Raw genomic sequence first — 23,992 nt, forward strand, 5'->3', positions numbered from 1 at the left:
AAAAGTTTTTATCGAGGATGTAAGGCATGTGTATGTGTAGGAAGAGAGGAAAGTGATTGGTTCTCAGTGAATGTAGGTTTGCGGCAGGGGTGTATGATGTCTCCATGGTTGTTTAATTTGTTTATGGATGGGGTTGTTAGGGAGGTGAATGCAAGAGTTTTGGAAAGAGGGGCAAGTATGAAGTCTGTTGGGGATGAGAGAGCTTGGGAAGTGAGTCAGTTGTTGTTCGCTCATGATACAGCGCTGGTGGCTGATTCATGTGAGAAACTGCAGAAGCTGGTGACTGAGTTTGGTAAAGTGTGTGAAAGAAGAAAGTTAAGAGTAAATGTGAATAAGAGCAAGGTTATTAGGTACAGCAGGGTTGAGGGTCAAGTCAATTGGGAGGTGAGTTTGAATGGAGAAAAACTGGAGGAAGTGAAGTGTTTTAGATATCTGGGAGTGGATCTGGCAGCGGATGGAACCATGGAAGCGGAAGTGGATCATAGGGTGGGGGAGGGGGCGAAAATTCTGGGAGCCTTGAAGAATGTGTGGAAGTCGAGAACATTATCTGGGAAAGCAAAAATGGGTATGTTTGAAGGAATAGTGGTTCCAACAATGTTGTATGGTTGCGAGGCTTGGGCTATGGATGAAGTTGTGCGCAGGAGGATGGATGTGCTGGAAATGAGATGTTTGAGGACAATGTGTGGTGTGAGGTGGTTTGATCGAGTAAGTAATGTTAGGGTAAGAGAGATGTGTGGAAATAAAAAGAGCGTGGTTGAGAGAGCAGAAGAGGGTGTTTTGAAATGGTTTGGGCACATAGAGAGAATGAGTGAGGAAAGATTGACCAAGAGGATATATGTGTCGGAGGTGGAGGGAACGAGGAGAAGAGGGAGACCAAATTGGAGGTGGAAAGATGGAGTGAAGAAGATTTTGTGTGATCAGGGCCTGAACATGCAGGAGGGTGAAAGGAGGGCAAGGAATAGAGTGAATTGGAGGGATGTGGTATACCAGGGTTGACGTGCTGTCGGTGGATTGAATCAGGGCATGTGAAGCGTCTGGGGTAAACCATAGAAAGCTGTGTAGGTATGTATATTTGCGTGTGTGGACGTATGTATATACATGTGTATGGGGGTGGGTTGGGCCATTTCTTTCGTCTGTTTCCTTGCGCTACCTCACAAACGCGGGAGACAGCGACAAAGCAAAAAAAAAATATATATATATATATATATATATATATATATATATATATATATATATATATATATATTTTATGAGAAGGAGATGGAGTGAGTATTTTGAAGGTTTGTTGAATGTGTGTGATGATAGAGTGGCAGATGTAGGGTGTTTTGGTCAAGGTGGTGTGCAAAGTGAGAGGGTTAGGGAAAATGATTTGGTAAACAGAGAAGAGGTAGTAGAAGCTTTGCGGAAGATGAAAGCCGGCAAGGCAGCAAGTTTGGATGGTATTGCAGTGGAATTTATTAAAAAAGGGGGTGACTGTATTGTTGACTGGTTGGTAAGGTTATTTAATGTATGTATGACTCATGGTGAGGTGCCTGAGGATTGGCGGAATGCGTGCATAGTGCCTTTGTACAAAGGCAAAGGGGATAAGGGTGAGTGCTCAAATTACAGAGGTATAAGTTTGTTGAGTATTGCTGGTAAATTATATGGGAGGGTATTGATTGAGAGGGTGAAGGCATGTACAGAGCATCAGATTGGGGAAGAGCAGTGTGGTTTTAGAAGTGGTAGAGGATGTGTGGATCAGGTGTTTGCTTTGAAGAATGTATGTGAGAAATACTTAGAAAAGCAAATGGATTTGTATGTAGCATTTATGGATCTGGAGAAGGCATATGATAGAGTTGATAGAGATGCTGTGTGGAAGGTATTAAGAATATATGGTGTGGGAGGCAAGTTGTTAGAAGCAGTGAAAAGTTTTTATCGAGGATGTAAGGCATGTGTACGTGTAGGAAGAGAGGAAAGTGATTTGTTCTCAGTGAATGTATGTTTGTGGCAGGGGTGTGTGATGTCTCCATGGTTGTTTAATTTGTTTATGGATGGGGTTGTTAGGGAGGTGAATGCAAGAGTTTTGGAAAGAGGGGCAAGTATGAAGTCTGTTGTTTATGAGAGAGCTTGGGAAGTGAGTCAGTTGTTGTTCGCTGATAATACAGTGCTGGTGGCTGATTCATGTGAGAAACTGCAGAAGCTGGTGACTGAGTTTGGTAAAGTGTGTGAAAGAAGAAAGTTAAGAGTAAATGTGAATAAGAGCAAGGTTATTAGGTACAGTAGGGTTGAGGGTCAAGTCATTTGGGAGGTAAGTTTGAATGGAGAAATACTGGATGACGTAAAGTGTTTTAGATATCTGGGAGTGGATCTGGCAGCGGATGGAACCATGGAAGCGGAAGTGGATCACAGGGTGGGGGAGGGGGCGAAAATCCTGGGAGCCTTGGAGAATGTGTGGAAGTCGAGAACATTATCTGGGAAAGCAAAAATGGGTATGTTTGAAGGAATAGTGGTTCCAACAATGTTGTATGGTTGCGAGGCGTGGGCTATGGATAGAGTTGTGCGCAGGAGGATGGATGTGCTGGAAATGAGATGTTTGAGGACAATGTGTGGTGTGAGGTGGTTTGATCGAGTAAGTAACGTAAGGGTAAGAGAGATGTGTGGAAATAAAAAGAGCGTGGTTGAGAGAGCAGAAGAGGGTGTTTTGAAATGCTTTTGGCACATGGAGAGAATTAGTGAGGAAAGCTTGACCAAGAGGATATATGTGTCGGAGGTGGAGGGAATGAGGAGAAGTGGGAGACCAAATTGGAGGTGGAAAGATGGAGTGAAAAAGATTTTGGGTGATCGTGGCCTGAACATGTAGGAGTGTGAAAGGAGTGCAAAGAATAGAGTGAATTGGATCGATGTGGTATACCGGGGTTGACGTGCTGTCAGTGGATTGAATCAGGGCATGTGAAGCGTCTGGGGTAAACGATGGAAAGCTGTGTAGGCATGTATGTTTGCGTGTGTGGACGTGTATGTATATACATGTGTATGGGGGTGGGTTGGGCCATTTCTTTCATCTGTTTCCTTGAGCTTCCTCGCAAACGCGGGAGACAGCAACAAAGCAAAAATAAAAAAAAATATATATATATATATATATATATATATATATATATCCTTCACAAGCTCACTTACTCTCACCACCCTCTTCACCCCAAAAGAGTGAATGTTGGGGTGAAGAGGGTGGTGAGAGTAAGTGAGCTTGGGAAGGAGACTTGTGTGAGGAAGTACCAGGAGAGACTGAGTACAGAATGGAAAAAGGTGAGAACAATGGAAGTAAGGGGAGTGGGGGAGGAATGGGATGCATTTAGGGAATCAGTGATGGATTGTGCAAAAGATGCTTGTGGCATGAGAAGAGTGGGAGGTGGGTTGATTAGAAAGGGTAGTGAGTGGTGGGATGAAGAAGTAAGAGTATTAGTGAAAGAGAAGAGAGAGGCATTTGGACGATTTTTGCAGGGAAAAAATGAAATTGAGTGGGAGACGTATAAAAGAAAGAGACTGGAGGTCAAGAGAAAGGTGCAAGAGGTGAAAAAAAGGGCAAATGAGAGTTGGGGTGAGAGAGTGTCATTAAATTTTAGGGAGAATAAAAAGATGTTCTGGAAGGAGGTAAATAAAGTGCGTAAGACAAGGGAGCATATGGGAACTTCAGTGAAGGGCTCAAATGGGGAGGTGATAACAAGTAGTGGTGATGTGAGAAGGAGATGGAGTGAGTATTTTGAAGGTTTGTTGAATGTGTTTGATGATAGAGTGGCAGATATAGGGTGTTTTGGTCGAGGTGGTGTGCAAAGTGAGAGGGTTAGGGAAAATGATTTGGTAAACAGAGAAGAGGTAGTGAAAGCTTTGCGGAAGATGAAAGCCAGCAAGGCAGCAGGTTTGGATGGTATTGCAGTGGAATTTATTAAAAAAAGGGGGTGACTGTATTGTTGACTGGTTGGTAAGGTTATTTAATGTATGTATGACTCACGGTGAGGTGCCTGAGGATTGGCGGAATGCGTGCATAGTGCCATTGTACAAAGGCAAAGGGGATAAGAGTGAGTGCTCAAATTACAGAGGTATAAGTTTGTTGAGTATTGCTGGTAAATTATATGGGAGGGTATTGATTGAGAGGGTGAAGGCATGTACAGAGCATCAGATTGGGGAAGAGCAGTGTGGTTTCAGAAGTGGTAGAGGATGTGTGGATCAGGTGTTTGCTTTGAAGAATGTATGTGAGAAATACTTAGAAAAGCAAATGGATTTGTATGTAGCATTTATAGATCTGGAGAAGGCATATGATAGAGTTGATAGAGATGCTCTGTGGAAGGTATTAAGAATATATGGTGTGGGAGGCAAGTTGTTTGAAGTAGTGAAAAGTTTTTATCGAGGATGTAAGGCATGTGTACGTGTAGGAAGAGAGGAAAGTGATTTGTTCTCAGTGAATGTAGGTTTGCGGCAGGGGTGTGTGATGTCTCCATGGTTGTTTAATTTGTTTATGGATGGGGTTGTTAGGGAGGTGAATGCAAGAGTTTTGGAAAGAGGGGCAAGTATGAAGTCTGTTGTGGATGAGAGAGCTTGGGAAGTGAGTCATTTGTTGTTCGCTGATGATACAGCGCTGGTGGCTGATTCATGTGAGAAACTGCAGAAGCTGGTGACTGAGTTTGGTAAAGTGTGTGAAAGAAGAAAGTTAAGAGTAAATGTGAATAAGAGCAAGGTTATTAGGTACAGTAGGGTTGAGGGTCAAGTCAATTGGGAGGTGAGTTTCAATGGAGAAAAACTGGAGGAAGTGAAGTGTTTTAGATATCTGGGAGTGGATCTGGCAGCGGATGGAACCATGGAAGCGGAAGTGGATCATAGGGTGGGGGAGGGGGCGAAAATTCTGGGAGCCTTGAAGAATGTGTGGAAGTCGAGAACATTATCTCGGAAAGCAAAAATGGGTATGTTTGAAGGAATAGTGGTTCCAACAATGTTGTATGGTTGCGAGGCGTGGGCTATGGATAGAGTTGTGCGCAGGAGGATGGATGTGCTGGAAATGAGATGTTTGAGGACAATGTGTGGTGTGAGGTGGTTTGATCGAGTAAGTAACGTAAGGGTAAGAGAGATGTGTGGAAATAAAAAGAGCGTGGTTGAGAGAGCAGAAGAGGGTGTTTTGAAATGGTTTGGGCACATGGAGAGAATGAGTGAGGAAAGATTGACCAAGAGGATATATGTATCGGAGGTGGAGGGAACGAGGAGAAGAGAGAGACCAAATTGGAGGTGGAAAGATGGAGTGAAAAAGATTTTGTGTGATCGGGGCCTGAACATGCAGGAGGGTGAAAGGAGGGCAAGGAATAGAGTGAATTGGAGCGATGTGGTATACCGGGGTTGACGTGCTGTCAGTGGATTGAATCGGGGCATTTGAAGCGTCTGGGGTAAACCATGGAAAGCTGTGTAGGTATGTATATTTACGTGTGTGGACGTATGTATATACATGTGTATGGGGGTGGGTTGGGCCATTTCTTTCGTCTGTTTCCTTGCGCTACCTCGCATCGCGGGAGACAGCGGCAAGAAAAAAAAAAAATATATGTATATATATATATATATTATCCCTGGGGATAGGGGAGAAAGAATATTTCCCACGTATTCCCTGTGTGTCGTAGAAAGCGACTTAAAGGGGAGGGAGCGGGTGGCTGGAAATGCTCCCCTCTCATTTTTTTCAATTTTCCAAAAGGAGGAACAGAGAAGGGGGCCAGGTGAGGATAGTCCCTGATAGGCCCAGTCCTGTGTTCTTAACGCTGCCTCGCTGATGCGGGAAATTGCAAATAGTATGAAAGAAAATAAGAAATATATATATATATATATATGTGTGTGTGTGTTTGTGTGTGTATGTGTGTGTGTCTGTGCGTGTAGTCTGTTCTGGATGAAAGGGCTTGAGAAGTGAGTCTGTTGTTTTTCGCTGATGATATAGCACTGGTGGCTGATTCGGGTGAGAAACGGCAGAAGTAGGTGAATGAGTTTGGTGGTGTGTGAAAGAAGAAAGTTTAGAGTAAATGTGAATAAGCGGAAGGTTATTAGGTTCTGTAGGATTGAGGGATAAGTTACGTTGGAGGTAAGTTTGAATGGAGAAAAACTGGAGGAAGTGAAATGTTTTAGATATCTGGGAGTAGACTTAGCAGTAGATGGAACCATGGAAGTGGAAGTAAGTCTCAGGGTGGGCGAGGGGGTAAAGGTTCTGAGAGCATTGAAGAATGTGTGGAAAGGCGAGAACGGAGGGAGGGCAAAAATGGGTATGTTTGAAGGAATGTTGGTTCCAACCATGTTATATGGTTGTGAGGCATGGGCTATAGATAGGGTTTTGCATAGGAGGGTGGATGTTTTGGAAATGAAGTGTTTGAGAACAATGTGTGGTGTGAGATAGTTTGGTCGAGTAAGTAATGACAGGGTAAGAGAGATGTGTGGTAATAAAAAGAGTATGGTTGAGAGAGCAGAAGAGGGTGTTTTAAAAGTTTGGTCACATGGAGAGAATGAGTGAGGAAAGATTGACAAAGAGTATATATGTGTTGGAGGCAGAAGGAATGAGGAGAAGCGGGAGACCAAATTAGAGTTGGTAGGGTGGAGTGAAAAAGATTTTGAATGATCAGGGCCTAAACATTCAGGAGAGTGAAAGGCATGCAAGGAATAGAGTGATTTGGAACGATGTGGTATACCAGGGTCGATGTGCTGTCAGTGGATTGGTCCAGGGCATGTGAAGCGTCTTGGTAAACCATGGAAAGTTTTGTGGGGCCTGGATGTGGAAAGGGAGCTGTGGTTTCGGTGCATTACACATGACTGCTAGAGATTGAGTGTGAACAAATGTGGCCTTTGTTGTCTTTTTCTAGTACTATCTTGTGCATGTGGGGGAGGTTGCTATTTTCATGTGTGGCGGGATGGCGATGGGAATGGATGAAAGCAGTAAGTACGAATATGTACATGTATATGTATGTTCTATGAAGGTGCGCGTTCATATGCACTTTATTCGTATATGTATGTATATGTCTGTGTATGTATATGTATGTATGCATTGAAATGTAAAGGTATGTATATGTGCGCATGTGGGTGTTTATGTATATACATGTGTATATGGATGGGTTAAGCCATTCTTTTATCTGTTTCCTCGCGCTATCTCGCTTATGTGGGAGATAGCAATTAAGTATAATAAGAAAAGATAATATATATGTATGTGCATGTGATTGGATATGTCTTTCTTCTTGTTTCCTGTTGCTACCTTGCAAATGCGGAAAACAGTGATCAAGTATAAGAAGTGAAATTGAATAATCAATATGACTGCATATTTTGTTAGTTTTGCATTCAAAGGTATCATTTTTTTTTTTTTTTCAGAGATGGCAATGAACATGGGAGGGAATATAGGTTAAGTGTATGGGTTCAAGTATTTTTGTTAGCCACACATATACTTGATATGTATATGTGTAGTCTTGCATTGTTTTCTGTTGATGAGATCGACAGATTTATTCTGGTATTTTTGTAAATGGATCATATGAAGGTGTGGTTTATGTACAACTGTCAGCTATGATAATAAAGTGGAAGCACAGTTCATTAGGAAACAATGCTCTTTACTTTGGAAACATTGTAGTCTCACATACTCACTTCATTACTCTGATCTTCCATCTTTGTTTACTCCTTTTCTTATGTTAAGATCATGGTATTGCACTCATAATTGTTTTCTACATCTATTTTTCGTCATGTCACCACTGCTGTACTTTATCTTTTCCCTTATTAGCCACCTCCTTCATAAAACCACGGTTTTCATTGGAATATGTTTCCAGCAGTGATATATTATGATATAGGAAAAAATTTTATATTTTACACCAGCTTTCTTCCAAACAGCTATCACAAATTTACTCGTGGGAAAGACCTGAGTCGTTACAGCGAGGATGACATTGCCTGTATACTGGGCTCCAAAAGGGCAAAAAAGTTGGCTGAAGTGTCCACGACCAAAATTGATGAAATTGGTCATGTGACCAACATTCATAATGTAACAACTATTAAAGGATGCTCAATACAGGTAAGAACTGAGTCAGTGGTTAACATTTATGTAGAAGCCTTGATGCTGATTTTTTGGTTTTTAACTTGAAACAGACTCAAGTGCTACCTTCAAGCTTTCTGATTAACTTAAGCAAGGGAAAGTTATACCCAACCTACCCAACCAGCATGCTAAAAGATGTAAAGAAAATGTATCTTGAGGATACCTAGAAGTTTCTGCATAAGAACACTGTTGCAGTCATTCATCAAATTGTAACCCCTTGCACTACCAGCCATTTCATCACATACCTCTTGCTCATCTGCCATAGTCACCTAAAATTTGTTAAACATGAAGAGTTTGTAAGCTGGGCTATGGTTGTAGCTAATCTTATCTGTTGATAAGTTTGCCAACCCCATACAGTTTTGTATATGAGAGGTCATGCAGGTCTCTTGCTCATCCAAAATGTTATTTCAGTGAGCATTTCAGTGCTTGCCCACAATTTAGATATGCATCTGTAGGACAGTTATGAAAAGGATTGGTATGAAATGAGTTTAATTTGTTTATGGATGGGATTGTTAGGGAGGTGAATGCAAGAGTTTTGGAAAGAGGGGCAAGTATGCAGTCTGTTGTGGATGAGAGAGCTTGGGAAGTGAGTCAGTTGTTGTTCGCTGATGATACAGCGCTGGTGGCTGAATCATTTGAGAAACTGCAGAAGCTGGTGACTGAGTTTGGTAAAGTGTGTGAAAGAAGAAAGCTGAGAGTAAATGTGAATAAGAGCAAGGTTAATTATTAGGTACAGTAGGGTTGAGGGTCAAGTAAATTGGGAGGTAAGTTTGAATGGAGAAAAACTGGAGGAAATGAAGTGTTTTAGATATCTGGGAGTGGATTTGGCAGCGGATGGAATCATGGAAGTGGAAGTGAATCATCGGGTGGGGGAGGGGGCGAAAATTCTGGGAGCCTTGAAGAATGTGTGGAAGTCGAGAACATTATATCGGAAAGCAAAAATGTGTATGTTTGAAGGAATAGTGGTTCCAACAATGTTGTATGGTTGCGAGTGTGGGCTATGAATAGAGTTGTGCACAGGAGGGTGGATGTGCTTGAAGTGAGATGTTTGAGGAGACTATGTGGTGTGAGGTGGTTTGATTGAATAAGTAATAATAGGGTAAGAGAGATGTGTGGTAATAAAAAGAGTGTGGTTGAGAGAGCAGAAGAGGGTGTTTTGAAATGGTTTGGTCACATAGAGAGAATGAGTGAGGAAAGATTGACAAAGAGGATATATGCGTCAGAGGTGGAGGGAACGAGGAGAAGTGGGAGACCAAATTGGAGGTGGAAAGATGGAGTGAAAAAGATTTTGTGTGATCTGGGCCTGAACATGCAGGAGGGTGAAAGGCGTGCAAGGAATAGAGTGAATTGGAACGATGTGGTATACCGGGGTTGACATACTGTCAATGGATTGAATCAGGGCATGTGAAGTGTCTGGGGTAAACCATGGAAAGTTGTGTGGGGTCTGGATGTGGAAAGGGAGCTGTGGTTTCGGTGCATTATTACATGACAGGTAGAGACTGAATGTAAACGAATGGGGCCTTTGTTGTCTTTTCCTAGCGCTACCTCGCACACATGAGGGGGGGGTTTGTTATTTCATGTGTGGCGAGGTGGCGATGGGAATGAATAAAGGCAGATTATGAATTATGAACATGTGTATATATGTACATGTCTGTGTGTATATATATGTATACATTGAGATGTGTAGGTATGTATATTTGCGTGTGTGGACGTGTATGAATATACATGTGTATGTGGGTGGGTTGGGCCATTCTTTCATCTGTTTCCTTGCGCTGCCTTGCTGATGCGGGAGACAGCGACAAAGCAAAAATGAAATAAAAGAATAAATATATATACATACATACACATGTACATATTCATACTTGCTGCCTTCTTCCATTCCCGTCGCCACCCCACCACACATGAAATGAAACCCCCTCCTCCATTGTTCGAAAGGTAGTGCTAGGAAATGACAAGAAAGGCCACATTCATTCACACTCAGTCTCTCTCTATATATATATGTGTATTGGGAGTGGGGGCTGCAAATCCTCCTCTCTTGTCTTTTCAATTTTCCAAAAGGAACAGAGAAGGGGGCCAAGTGAGGATATTCCCTCTAAGGCTCAATACTCTGTTCTTGGTGCTACCTCACTAATGTGGGAAATGGCAAATATGCATGAAGAAAAAAAGAAATATACATGTGTTTCAGAGTTGCTTTTTTGTGTGTGGTGGGGTGGCGACGGGAATGGATGAAGGCAGGAACTATATGTGCACATTTGTATATATGTCTGTGTATGTATATATATGTATACGTTGAAATGCATATTTATGTATATGTGCATGTGTGAGCATTTATGTACATACATGTGTATGTGGATGGGTTCAGCCATTTTTTGTTTCCTTACACTACCCTGCTAACGTGGGAGACGGCGGTTAAGTATAGAAATGAAATAAGATATAAATAGATATATACAAAGACATACATGTATATGCTTATGTACGTTTTCATACTTGCTTGCCTTCATCCATTCCTGGTGCTAACCTGCCCAACAGGAAATAGCATTGCCACCCCCTGCTTCGGCGAGGTAGCATCAAGAAAAACAGGCAAAAAAGGCCACATTCATTCACACTCAGTCTCTAGCTGTCATGTGTAATGCACCAAAACCACTTCCATGCCACACAGACCTTTACATGGTTTACCCCCAGATGCTTCACATGCCCTGGTTCAATCAATTGACACCACATTGACCATGATTTACCACATCATTCCAATTCACTCTATTCCTTGCATGCCTTTCTTCCCCCTCTGTGATCAGACCCCGATTGCTCAAAATTCCTTTCACCCTGTCCCAGCACCTCAAATTTTTGTCTCCTGCTTCTTCTTCCTTCCACCCTGACACATATATCCCCTTTGTCACTCTTTTCTCACTCATTCTCTCCATATGTCCAACCCATTTCAACACACCCTCTTCTGCTGTCTCAACCACACTCTTTATTTCCACACATTTATCCTTTCATTACTTACTTGATCAAACCATCTCACACCACATACCGTCCTCAAACATTCCACCTCCAGCACATCCACCCCTCCTCTGCACAACCCTATCCATAGCCCATTCATCATAACCATATAACATTGTTGGAACTACTGTTCTTTCTAACATGGCCATTTTTGCTCTCCAAGATAAAGTTCTCTCCTTCCACACATTCTTCATCACTCCCAGAATCTTTGCCCTCTCCCCCAACCTGTGACTCACTTCCACTTCCATGGTTCCATCTGTTGCTAAGTCCACTCCTAGATATCTAAAACACTTCACTTCCTCCAATTTTTCTCCATTCAAACCCACATCCCAACTATCACTGTCTCGCAATCTTACTGAACCTAATAATATTGCTCTTATTCATGTATACTCTCAACTCTCTCCTTTCATACACCCTTCCAACTCAGTCACCAACTTCTGCAGCTTCTCACTCAAATCAGCCACTATAGCTGTATCATTGGCAAACAACAACTGACTCACTTCTCAGGCCCTTTCATCCCCAACAGACTGCATACTTGCCTCTCTCTCTCCAAAATTCTTACATTTACCTCCCTAACCACCCCACCCATAAACAAATTGAACAACCATGGGGAGATGTACATCCCTACCACAGACCGACATTTACTGGGAACCGATCACTATCCTCTTTTCCCACTTGACATATGCCCCACATCCCCAACAAGAACACTTCACTGCCTCCAACAACTTACCTCCCACACCATATACTCCCAAGACACCCCACAAAGCATCTCCTTCAACCCTATCATATGCCTTCTGTAGATCCACAAACACTATACACAAATCCATCCGCTTCCCTAAGCACCTCACACAGATTCTTCAAAGCAAACACCTTATCCACACATCCCCCGCCACCTTCAAAACCACACCGCTCTTCCCCAATCCGACACTTTGTACGTGCCCCCACCCTTCCATACAACTTCCCAGGAATGCTCAGCAAACTCACGCCTTTGTAATTTGAACAGTCACCCCCATCCCTCCCTACCCATGTACAATGGCACTATGCATGCATTCTGCGTAACATACATTTTTTTACTTGATTTTTGAAATACATTGGGAGACATTGAAATTCATAACTTCTACAACTACTGCTACTGAATAATAATAATAATAATAATACTAGGGTATCCCTGGGGATAGCAGAGAAAGAATACTTCCCCCGCATTCCTCACGTGTTGTAGAAGGCGACTAAAGGGGACGGGAGCGGGGGGCTGGAAACCCTCCCCTCCTTGTATTTTAACTTTCTAAAATGGGAAACAGAAGAAGGAGTCACGCGGGGAGTGCTCATCCTCCTTGAAGGCTCAGATTGGGGTGTCTAAATGTGTGTGGATGTAACCAAGATGAGAAAAATGGAGATAGGTACTATGTTTGAGGAAAGGAACCTGGATGTTTTGGCTCTGAGTGAAATGAAGCTCAAGGGTAAAGGGGAACAGTGGTTTGGGAATGTCTTGGGAGTAAAGTCAGGGGTTAGTGAGAGGACAAGAGCAAGAGAAGGAGTAGCACTACTCCTGAAACAGGTGTGGTGGGAGTATGTGATAGAGTGTAAGAACTAGATTGATATGGGTAAGACTGAAAGTGGATGGAGAGAGATGGGTGATTATTGGTGCATATGCACCTGGGCATGAGAAGAAAGATCATGAGAGGCAAGTGTTTTGGGAGCAGCTGAGTGAGTGTGTTAGTAGTTTTGATGCACGAGACCGGGTTATAGTGATGGGTGATTTGAATGCAAAGGTGAGTAATGTGGCAGTTGAGGGAATAATTGGTGTACATGGGGTGTTCATTGTTGTAAATGGAAATGGTGAGGAGCTTGTAGATTTATGTGCTGAAAAAGGAGTGGTGACTGGGAATACCTGGTTTAAAAGAGAGATATACATAAGTAGACGTATGTAAGTAGGAGAGATGGCCAGAGAGCGTTATTGGATTACGTGTTAATTGATAGGCATGCGAAAGAGAGACTTTTGGATGTTGATGTGCTGAGAGGTGCAACTGGAGGGATGTCTGATCATTATCTTGTGGAGGCAAAAGTGAAGATTTGTAGAGGTTTTCAGAAAAGAAGAGAGAATGTTGGGATGAAGAGAGTGGTGAGAGTAAGTGAGCTTGGGAAGGAGACTTATGTGAGGAAGTACCAGGAGAGAATGAGTACAGAATGGAAAAGGGTGAGAACAAAGGAGGTAAGGGAAGTGGGGGAGGAATGGGATGTATTTAGGGAAGCAGTGATGGCTTGTGCAAAAGATGCTTGTGGCATGAGAAGCATGGGAGGTGGGCAGATTAGAAAGGGTAGTGAGTGGTGGGATGAAGAAGTAAGATTGTTAGTGAAAGAGAAGAGAGAGGCATTTGGACGATTTTTGCAGGGAAATAATGCAAATGAATGGGAGATGTATAAAAGAAAGAAGCAGGAGGTCAAGAGAAAGGCACAAGAGGTGAAAAAGAGGGCAAATGAGAGTTGGGGTGAGAGAGTATCATTAAATTTTAGGGAGAATAAAAAGATGTTCTGGAAGGAGGTAAATAAAGTGTGTAAGACAAGGGAATCAATGGGAACTTCAGTGAAGGGGGCAAATGGGGAGGTGATAACAAGTAGTGGTGATGTGAGGAGATGGAGTGAGTATTTTGAAGGTCTGTTGAATGTGTTTGATGATAGAGTGGCAGATATAGGGTGTTTTGGTCGAGGTGGTGTGCAAAGTGAGAGGATTAGGGAGAATGATTTGGTAAACAGAGAGTAAGTAGTAAAAGCTTTGCGGAGGATGAAAGCAGGCAAGGCAGCGGGTTTGGATGGTATTGCAGTGGAATTTATTAAAAAAGGGGGTGACTGTATTGTTGACTGGTTGGTAAGGTTATTTAATGTATGTATGACTCATGGTGAGGTGCCTGAGGATTGCTGGAATGCATGCATAGTGCCATTGTACAAAGGCAAAGGGGATAAAGGTGAGTGCTCCAATTACAGAGGTATATATTTGTTGAGTATTCCTGGGAAATTATATGGGAGGGTATTGATTGAGAGGGTGAAGGCATGTACAGAGCATCAGATTGGGGAAGAGCAGTGTGGTTTCAGAAGAGGTAGAGGATGTATGGATCAGGTGTTTGCTTTGAAGAATGTATGTGAGAAATGCTTAGAAAAGCAAATGGATTTGTATGTAGCATTTATGGATCTGGAGAAGGCATATGATAGAGTTGATAGAGATGCTGTGTGGAAGGTATTAAGAATATATGGTGTGGGAGGCAAGTTGTTAGAAGCAGTGAAAAGTTTTTATTGAGGATGTAAGGCATGTGTATGTGTAGGAAGAGAGAAAAGTTGTTGGTTCTCAGTGAATGTAGGTTTGCAGCAGGGGTGTGTGATGTCTCCACAGCTGTTTAATTTGTTTATGGATGGGGTTGTTAGGGAGGTGAATGCAAGAGTTTTGGAAAGAGGGGCAAGTATGAAGTCTGTTGTGGATGAGAGAGCTTGGGAAGTGAGTCAGTTGTTGTTCACTGATGATACAGCACTGGTGGCTGATTCGTGTGAGAAACTGCAGAAGCTGGTGACTGAGTTTGGTAAAGTGTGTGAAAGAAGAAAGCTGAGAGTAAATGTGAATAGATCAAGGTTATTAGGTACAGTAGGGTTGAGGGTCAAGTCAATTGGGAGGTAAGTTTCAATGGAGAAAAACTGGAGGAAGTAAAGTGTTTTAGATATCTGGGAGTGGATCTGGCAGCGGATGGAACCATGGAAGCGGAAGTGAATCATAGGGTGGGGGAGGGGGCGAAAATCCTGGGAGCCTTGAAGAATGTGTGGAAGTCGAGAACATTATCTGGGAAAGCAAAAATGGGTATGTTTGAAGGAATAGTGGTTCCAACAATGTTGTATGGTTGCGAGGCGTGGGCTATGGATAGAGTTGTGCACAGGAGGGTGGATGTGCTGGAAATGAGATGTTTGAGGACAATGTGTGGTGTGAGGTGGTTTGATCGAGTAAGTAATGTAAGGGTAAGAGAGATGTGTGGAAATAAAAAGAGCGTGGTTGAGAGAGCAGAAGAGGGTGATTTGAAATGGTTTGGGCACATGGAGAGAATGAGTGAGGAAAGATTGACCAAAAGGATATATGTGTCGGAGGTGGAGGGAATGAGGAGAAGTGGGAGACCAAGTTGGAGGTGGAAAGATGGAGTGAAAAAGATTTTGAATGATCGGGGCCTGAACGTGCAGGAGGGTGAAAGGCGGGCAAGGAATAGAGTGAATTGGATCAATGTGGTATACCGGGGTTGACGTGCTGTCAGTGGATTGAATCAGGGCATGTGAAGCGTCTGGGGTAAACCATGGAAAGCTGTGTAGGTATGTATATTTGCGTGTGTGGACGTGTATGTATATACATGTGTATGGGGTGGGTTGGGCCATTTCTTTCGTCTGTTTCCTTGCGCTACCTCGCAAACGCGGGAGACAGCAACAAAGCAAAAAAAAAAAAAAAAAAAAAAGATCAAGGATATTAGGTACAGTAGGGTTGAGGGACAAGTCAATTGGGAGGTAAGTTTGGATGGAGAAAAACTGGAGGAAGTGAAGTGTTTTAGATATCTGGGAGTGGATTTGGCAGTGGATGGAACCATGGAAGCAGAAGTAAATCATAGGGGTGGGGGAGGGGGCAAAAGTTCTGGGAGCGTTGAAGAATGTGTGGAAGTCAAGAACATTATCTGTGAAAGCAAAAATGGGTATGTTGAAGGAATAGTGGTTCCAACAATGTTATATGGTTGCAATGCGTGGGCTATAGATAAAGTTGTGCGCAGGAGGGTGGATGTGCTGGAAATGAGATGTTTGAGGACAATATGTGGTGTGAGGTGGTTTGATCGAGCAAGTAATAATAGGTTAAGAGAGATGTGTGGTAATAAAAAGAGTGTGATTGAGAGCAGAAGAGGGTGTTTTGAAATGGTTGGGCCACATGGAGAGAATGAGTGAGGAAAGATTGACCAAGAGGGTATATGTGTCGGAGGTGGAGGGAACGAGAAGTGGGAGACCAAATTGGAGGTGGAAAGATGGAGTGAAAGATTTTGAGTGATAGGAGCCTGAACATGCAGGAGGGTGAAAGGCGTGCAAGGAATAGAGTGAATTGGAATGATGTGGTATACCGGGGTCGACGTGCTGTCAATGGACTGAACCAGGGCATGTGAAGCGTCTGGGGTAAACCATGGAAAGTTGTGTGGGGCCTGGATGTGGAAAGGGAGCTGTGGTTTCGGTGCATTATTACATGACAGCTAGAGACTGAGTGTGAATGAATGTGGCCTTTGTTGTCCTTTCCCAAGCTCTCTCATCCACAACAGACTTCATACTTGCCCCTCTTTCCAAAACTCTTGCATTCACCTCCCTAACAACCCCATCCATAAACAAATTGAACAACCATGGAGACATCACACACCCCTGCCGCAAACCTACATTCACTGAGAACCAATCACTTTCCTCTCTTCCTACACGTACACATGCCTTACATCCTTGATAAAAACTTTTCACTGCTTCTAACAACTTGCCTCCCACACCATATATTCTTAATACCTTCCACAGAGCATCTCTATCAACTCTATCATATGCCTTCTCCAGATCCATAAATGCTACATACAAATCCATTTGCTTTTCAAAGTATTTCTCACATACATTCTTCAAAGCAAACACCTGATCCACACATCCTCTACCACTTCTGAAACCACACTGCTCTTCCCCAATCTGATGCTCTGTACATGCCTTCACCCTCTCAATCAATACCCTCCCATATAATTTACCAGGAATACTTAACAAACTTATACCTCTGTAATTTGAGCACTCACTCTTATCCCCTTCGCCTTTGTACAATGGCACTATGCACGCATTCCGCCAATCCTCAGGCACCTCACCATGAGTCATACATACATTAAATAACCTTACCAACCAGTCAACAATACAGTCACCCCCTTTTTTAATAGATTCCACTGCAATACCATCCAAACCTGCTGCCTTGCCGACCTTCATCTTCCGCAAAGCTTTTACTACCTCTTCTCTGTTTACCAAATCATTTTCCCTAACCCTCTCACTTTGCACACCACCTCGACCAAAACACCGTATATCTGCCACTCTATCATCAAACACATTCAACAAACCTTCAAAATACTCACTCCATCTCCTTCTCAATCACCACTACTTGTGTGATTATCACCTCCCCATTTGCACCCTTCACTGAAGTTCCCATTTGCTCCCTTGTCTTGCACACTTTATTTACCTCCTTCCAGAACATCTTTTTATTCCCCCTAAAATTTAATGATACTCTCTCACCCCAACTCTCATTTGCCCTCTTTTTCACCTCTTGCACCTTTCTAATATTAATGAAAATGATAGTAATAGTAATAATTATAATAACAACAACAGTAATAATATTTGATATGCAATGAAAATCATTCTTGGAAAACTGTATATGAGTATACTTCTCTATGCTTTCAAACAGAAATTAGCAGTCTGTGACCATTCATCTAATTATATATATAATTATCAGACGAGTACTTTGCCTATGAATTTGAATGTAACTGCATATACCATGATATAAGAATAATACAAATACAAAGAAACATAATTTTTGTATTCTAATGCATTTGAAGACAAATACTGAATACTCCATCTCTGCACCATACATTGTTCTATTACATACTTGTCTCACTTATTCACAAATGCTCACCTGCATACACAGTGATAACAATTTTGTGAAACACATTCATGTAGAAATTACCAACCTTGTCACACCAGTCATAACAATAAAGTTTATCTGTAGCAGGTTTCCTTCTTTGAGTGAAAATTTCCAGGTTTAAGCTGTTTCATTTATTAGACTATTAAATGGCTTTTCTACTGATGAAGTAGCCTGGCAATAATTGTAAATAAAAAGAGTGAGGCAAACAAAAATCATAAGTGTATATCACAGCACATCAGTCATCCAACACAGCAATGCCAGATGTGAGTAAGAAACGACACTGCCATTGCGTCAGGCTCTAGCTGCTTCAGTGTACAAGTAATGGACATGAACAGACTCACATACATCAGACATTTTCATGAATTAATCAATGTTTTATTATTCACAACTATTTTCCTGTTCCAGAGTCTTAATGATGCTTTGTATTCCAATATTGTGATGTGAATATATATATGTGCATTTTTGTACATTTAATTTTTTTCTTATTTTATTATTTTTCAAACCATCCTGCAACCCTCAGGAGCATCCTTGCTACGTTCATTTGGGTTGCAGCCATGGGTTTGTGAAATATTGCCTGAAGGGAAGAGTCATCAGAGATAGATAGATAGCTTCTCAGAGTTGGCCACCCAAAATAGCACAAAGAGAGGGTCCAGAGGAAGGCACCCATGATAGGATTAGGTTTGAGAGAGCTAGTTATAGGGAAAGGCTAGAGGCTGTAATTCATCCACATTGGAAGAGAGGCAAACTTTAAGTTTTTAGAGCAGAATGATGACAATGAACAGCTCTTTGAAAGAGGAGCAACCAGAGGACATAATATGAAATCAAGTAAGAAGCATGTTAAAAAAGGACATAAAGATTTTTTTTTTTAATAAAAGTGGTGGATGAATGAAATGGAATGACTTTAGCACATAGTTAATGTAGAGAGAATACATTGATTTAAGGGGGTGTATGATAATAGAGAAAGTTCAAGAGATTGGGTACCACGAGTGGAAAGCTAACTCCCTTTGCAGTACAATTAGGTAATTCTGGTATTCAGATATATACCATAAGAAGTGTGTGGTACGAACATTTTGTTGCCTTTCATGTTTTTTTTTATACTTTGTCGCTATCTCCCGCGTTTGCGAGGTAGCGCAAGGAAACAGACGAAAGAAATGGCCCAACCCCCCCCCATACACATGTACATACACACGTCCACACACGCAAATATACATACCTACACAGCTTTCCATGGTTTACCCCGGACGCTTCACATGCCTTGATTCAATCCACTGACAGCACGTCAACCCCTGTATACCACATCGCTCCAATTCACTCTATTTCTTGCCCTCCTTTCACCCTCCTGCATGTTCAGGCCCCGATCACACAAAATCCTTTTCACTCCATCTTTCCACCTCCAATTTGGTCTCCCTCTTCTCCTCGTTCCCTCCACCTCCGACACATATATCCTCTTGGTCAATCTTTCCTCACTCATTCTCTCCATGTGCCCAAACCATTTCAAAACACCCTCTTCTGCTCTTTCAACCACGCTCTTTTTATTTCCACACATCTCTCTTACCCTTACGTTACTTACTCGATCAAACCACCTCACACCACACATTGTCCTCAAACATCTCATTTCCAGCACATCCATCCTCCTGCGCACAACTCTATCCATAGCCCACGCCTCGCAACCATACAACATTGTTGGAACCACTATTCCTTCAAACATACCCATTTTTGCTTTCCGGGATAATGTTCTCGACTTCCACACATTTTTCAAGGCTCCCAAAATTTTCGCCCCCTCCCCCACCCTATGATCCACTTCCGCTTCCATGGTTCCATCCGCTGACAGGTCCACTCCCAGATATCTAAAACACTTCACTTCCTCCAGTTTTTCTCCATTCAAACTCACCTCCCAATTGACTTGACCCTCAACCCTACTGTACCTAATAACCTTGCTCTTATTCACATTTACTCTTAACTTTCTTCTTCCACACACTTTACCAAACTCCGTCACCAGCTTCTGCAGTTTCTCACATGAATCCGCCACCAGCGCTGTATCATCAGCGAACAACAACTGACTCACTTCCCAAGCTCTCTCATCCCCAACAGAATTCATACTTGCCCCTCTTTCCAAAACTCTTGCATTTACCTCCCTAACAACCCCATCCATAAACAAATTAAACAACCATGGAGACATCACACACCCCTGCCGCAAACCTACATTCACTGAGAACCAATCACTTTCATGTAGATCACATATATATGTTTCAGTGAAAGCTTTTACTTAATTATAAGCTGAGTGACTACTTTGAATCCCAGCTGGATTGAATCTCAGACATGAAATATTTAAATCATCTTGCTTGGTAAAATTTCCCTAATCAGAGGTAGGTGATCACACTGAGTAGTGAGTACCACAGTCTGATTGTCTGTGCAACAGTGAGACCATTATGTTGGCCCAGTTTGTTTGCAACATTAGTTTCATGTGGTTCTATGTAACCAGCTGCATCAACTTAATCTGGTGTATGTGTTTCTTTTACAATCATTTTGCACATATGAAAAACTACAGTAATACCTAAAGTAGGTTGAACTACATGAAAATGTATATTTACAGTGATATTATTGATAAGATATTAATATCATTTAGACAGAATTCTGGAATACGGTACCTTACAAATTTCTATCCTGTTTAAGTTCAAGGTTGATGAAACTTAAAAGTTTATTCCTGTCTCTAGTCGTTATCTGATGTTCCATTAACTAAATAAAAGACTATGTAAGACAAATATTTCCTAGAGCCAGACTCTTTTTAGAGTTCATGAAATATATGCAGCTCTTGAAAGTTAATCTTCTTTTAACCTGATGAGTGGTATGTAGAATCACTAAAAGCTAAAAAAAAAACAGAAGTATGTGTTCACTAAGATTAATAAAATTGTTTTTTGTTTCAGGATTATTTTAAACAGAAAATGGCAGCTTTGAAAGGGTCAACATTGCCAGAACTGCAAAAAGCAGAAAACAGGGAAGAAAGAAAAAAAGAACTACTGAAACCTGGATTTGGAAGTAGCTTAGATATCAGTTGTTCAAATGTTAGTTTGATAAATGGAGAAGCTGAGGAGAAAAAGCCAGAGAAGGATGACACAGAGGAAAGAAGCTCAAAATTTACAAAGAAGAGAAAGAATAAATATGCACTGAAAGGTGAAGATGAAGAAAAGAGTAAAGCTAACCAAGATACAGAGGTGCAGAAAAAGGAAGAGGAGATGGAAGAACACCTGCTATTTAAATTAAAAGTGGAAGAAAATCTGTCCTTTGAAACTAAGGAATCAGTCAAAAGGAAAACAACAGATGGTGATGCACGTACTGAATACCCTCTCTCCAGGAATCCTTTTGTAGAGTTTGAAACTAATGAAAGAGAAAGTAAAAAGAAGAAAAGAGAAGAAACATTAGAAGATGAATTGGTTGAACTGAATAAGGTTGAGAACAAAAGTCCCTGTACGAAGGAGACAATAGAAGAGACCATTATTGAAATAGAGCATTCGGCTAATATGAAACAGAATAAAACCAAGAAAAGAAATAGAAACTGGGAAGAAGACATTTTGCAGAAAAGCAAAGGGGAAGGAGCATTTGAAAATAACAGAAAGGATAAGAATGAAATGAAGTACAAAGAAATGGTAGATTCCTCATTCTTTGAAGCACAAAATAATCAGCAGTCACTTAAGAGTAGCAAGAAGAAGAAATTTGAACAAACTCAAATTGAAGATCAGACACCACAGCAAGATACAGAATGGATGAATGATGTGAATGAGACCATTGTTGAAGATATAAAGAAATATGCAAATACTGATGAGAATAAAGCCAAGAAGAAAAAGAAAAAATGTAAGGGGGAAGATGGTTCACATGAGAATGAACTAAAAGAAATATCAGAGAGTAATATGAAGCATAAAAAGAAACAGAAAGCAGAGAATGACGTGTTAGATACTTCTCTATTTGTTAAAGCCCAAAATATTCAAGAGTCAGTAAAGAGTAATAAAAAGAAAAAGTTCAGGGAAGATAAAGATGCTATGCAAGATGGTCTGGTAGCTGTAGAGACTGTAAAGAAAGCAGACCATGAGAAAGTGTTATACGCCCCTCAGTTTGACGAAATGGAAAATTTTCATGAATCATTAAAGATTAAGATAAAAGAAAATACAAGTAAATTAAAACATAGTGACCTTGGATATGAAAAACAGACAACAAAGCAAGATACAGAAGCTATACCTAATGCAGGGGAAAATGCTGATTTTCATGGAGAACAAGGAGAGAAGAAAAGAAACAAAAAAAAAAGTAATCATGTAGGAGAAACTAATAAACAGGGAATTTATGATAGTTCCTTTATTGGCCTGTCATTTGACTCACAACAGCTAAAGAGAAAGAAGACAAAAGATAAAGGAAGCTGTCATAATGAGAAGCATTTTGAAGAAGTGAATCGTGTCATATGTGATGTAAGTGACAAATGCCCAAAGATTTCTGATGAAGCTAAGAATGATGAAAATCCAGATGCACAACTGGACAAAACTGGCAGTATTATGAATGATTCTAAGAAACCTAAAGTTTGCGTAGCTATAGATTCTAAAGATTTTTCTGAACCTACAACTGTTTTAAGGGAAATTGAATCAATAAAAATCCAAGCAAAGCATCAAACCAAAATTATAGAAAATATTCTTAGCAAGATGAATATCCCAAATAAAACTTTAAGGGAAAAACCATTATGTTTTTCAGAAAGCTTAGGAAGTTCAGAAAACTGCAAAAGATCTAGTTTCCAGGGTCCTAGAATAAATGAAATTGCTTCATTGGATGATGTGGATAAGAATATGGAAGATGTTAAAAACAGATATGCACTGGAGACAGAAGATCACACTAGCAACAAATTTTCAAAGAAGGGATCTGCTGTTCAAAACACTTCCTTAGGAAGTGAACAATTCAGTAAGAATGAAATATGTGAAAAATCTATACCAAGAGTATTAAATGAATTTGTAGGGAATAGGACAAATGTATCAGATGGAAATGAGAGATTGTACTGTTCTTATGCTGAAAGGTCAGTTAGAGGCACATGGCCAGACAGATCTCATGACATGAATAGTTCTTGTATGGATATAGGAAAATTTAAAACAAAACAAAACAATAAAACCAATGGTAACTTTAGAAGTAAACAAGAAATATACTCTGGGGTTATGGGTTTCAGAGGAGCTAATATTTGGGAGTGTAAAGGTTATCCACTCTGGTAAGCTGATTAAAGATTTGCACTTAAATATCTCGGGTTTATTATACAGCCCTAACAAGTATGATTTAATCTATTCTTATTTAAAAAAAATTTTTACTTCCTGTGAATTAATTTTTTTATATCTGCCCACCTTATAGAAGTAATGTTAGGAACAAATAAAAGATCCTTTGAATAACATTTCTTATTTGGCTCTTTCTTTTGTTCTTCATTTTAAAAAATAATGATACTAAAAGAGAGAATTTACTGCCACCTTATTCTGCCCCTCATAGTTGCATCGTATGATAGGCAGGAGATACGTAGGTAGCATTCTTTCTTGTTGATCCCCAGTGGTCTTAATGCAACGAATTATCTGTGGACCAGTTGTTACTAGAATACTGATCATCGTTATTGCTCACTGAGCTGAACTTTATATCTGTGAATAATGTGATTTTGTAAAAACAATATTTTTCAATACAAACACCACAGTGCCAAAAGGACACCAGTGTACTCTCATAGTTTTCTAATATACATATTGTATTTGAGTATTGTAATTGATAATGACAAAAAAAAACATTAGCTAACTGTCAGTACTTTGAAGAATCAAATACATTGTCTTCAACTGAAAAAGTCTGTGAATGTGAAGAAAAAAAATCACATTTTCATCAGTCATTTTATATACAAATTTATCATGATATTGAAAAATATGCCCAATGTCTTGGTATTTGTGTCCAGAATGTGTGTATTAAATAAACTGAGAAAAGGAAGTTTAGTAAAAAGAGATTCCTAACATCCAGTTGCCTTGCATGCACATTTTTGTTAGCGTAGCCATGCATACTTTTCCTTCAGATCACTACCAGAATCCACTTTTTCCTTGGTTTTCTCCACTTGTCATACCTGCTGCCTATTTCTCATATATTTATCCATTTTAACTCCCTGCATATAACCATGTTATCTTGGCCATCCTTTTCCTGTATACTGACCTTTTTTTCTCTTTGTTATTTCCTCTCACTTCTGTATCCAGGTACACTTCAGT

General features: G+C 40.8%; 1 protein-coding gene across 1 annotated transcript in view; it reads left to right on the top strand.

The window, feature by feature from the left end:
• The window catches only part of LOC139764701 (uncharacterized), an 80,996-nt gene extending 57,273 nt beyond the window's left edge, over positions 1-23,723 (top strand). The window contains exons 4-5 of the mRNA XM_071691590.1: positions 7,855-8,032; positions 20,672-23,723. Coding sequence (XP_071547691.1) covers positions 7,855-8,032; positions 20,672-22,984 — 2,491 coding nt within the window. The 3' untranslated portion in view covers positions 22,985-23,723. The remainder of the gene's footprint in view (positions 1-7,854; positions 8,033-20,671) is intronic.
• Positions 23,724-23,992: the final 269 nt, after the last annotated feature.

The sequence above is a fragment of the Panulirus ornatus genome, chromosome 50, assembly GCF_036320965.1.
Source record: "Panulirus ornatus isolate Po-2019 chromosome 50, ASM3632096v1, whole genome shotgun sequence".
Taxonomy (NCBI): domain Eukaryota; kingdom Metazoa; phylum Arthropoda; class Malacostraca; order Decapoda; family Palinuridae; genus Panulirus; species Panulirus ornatus.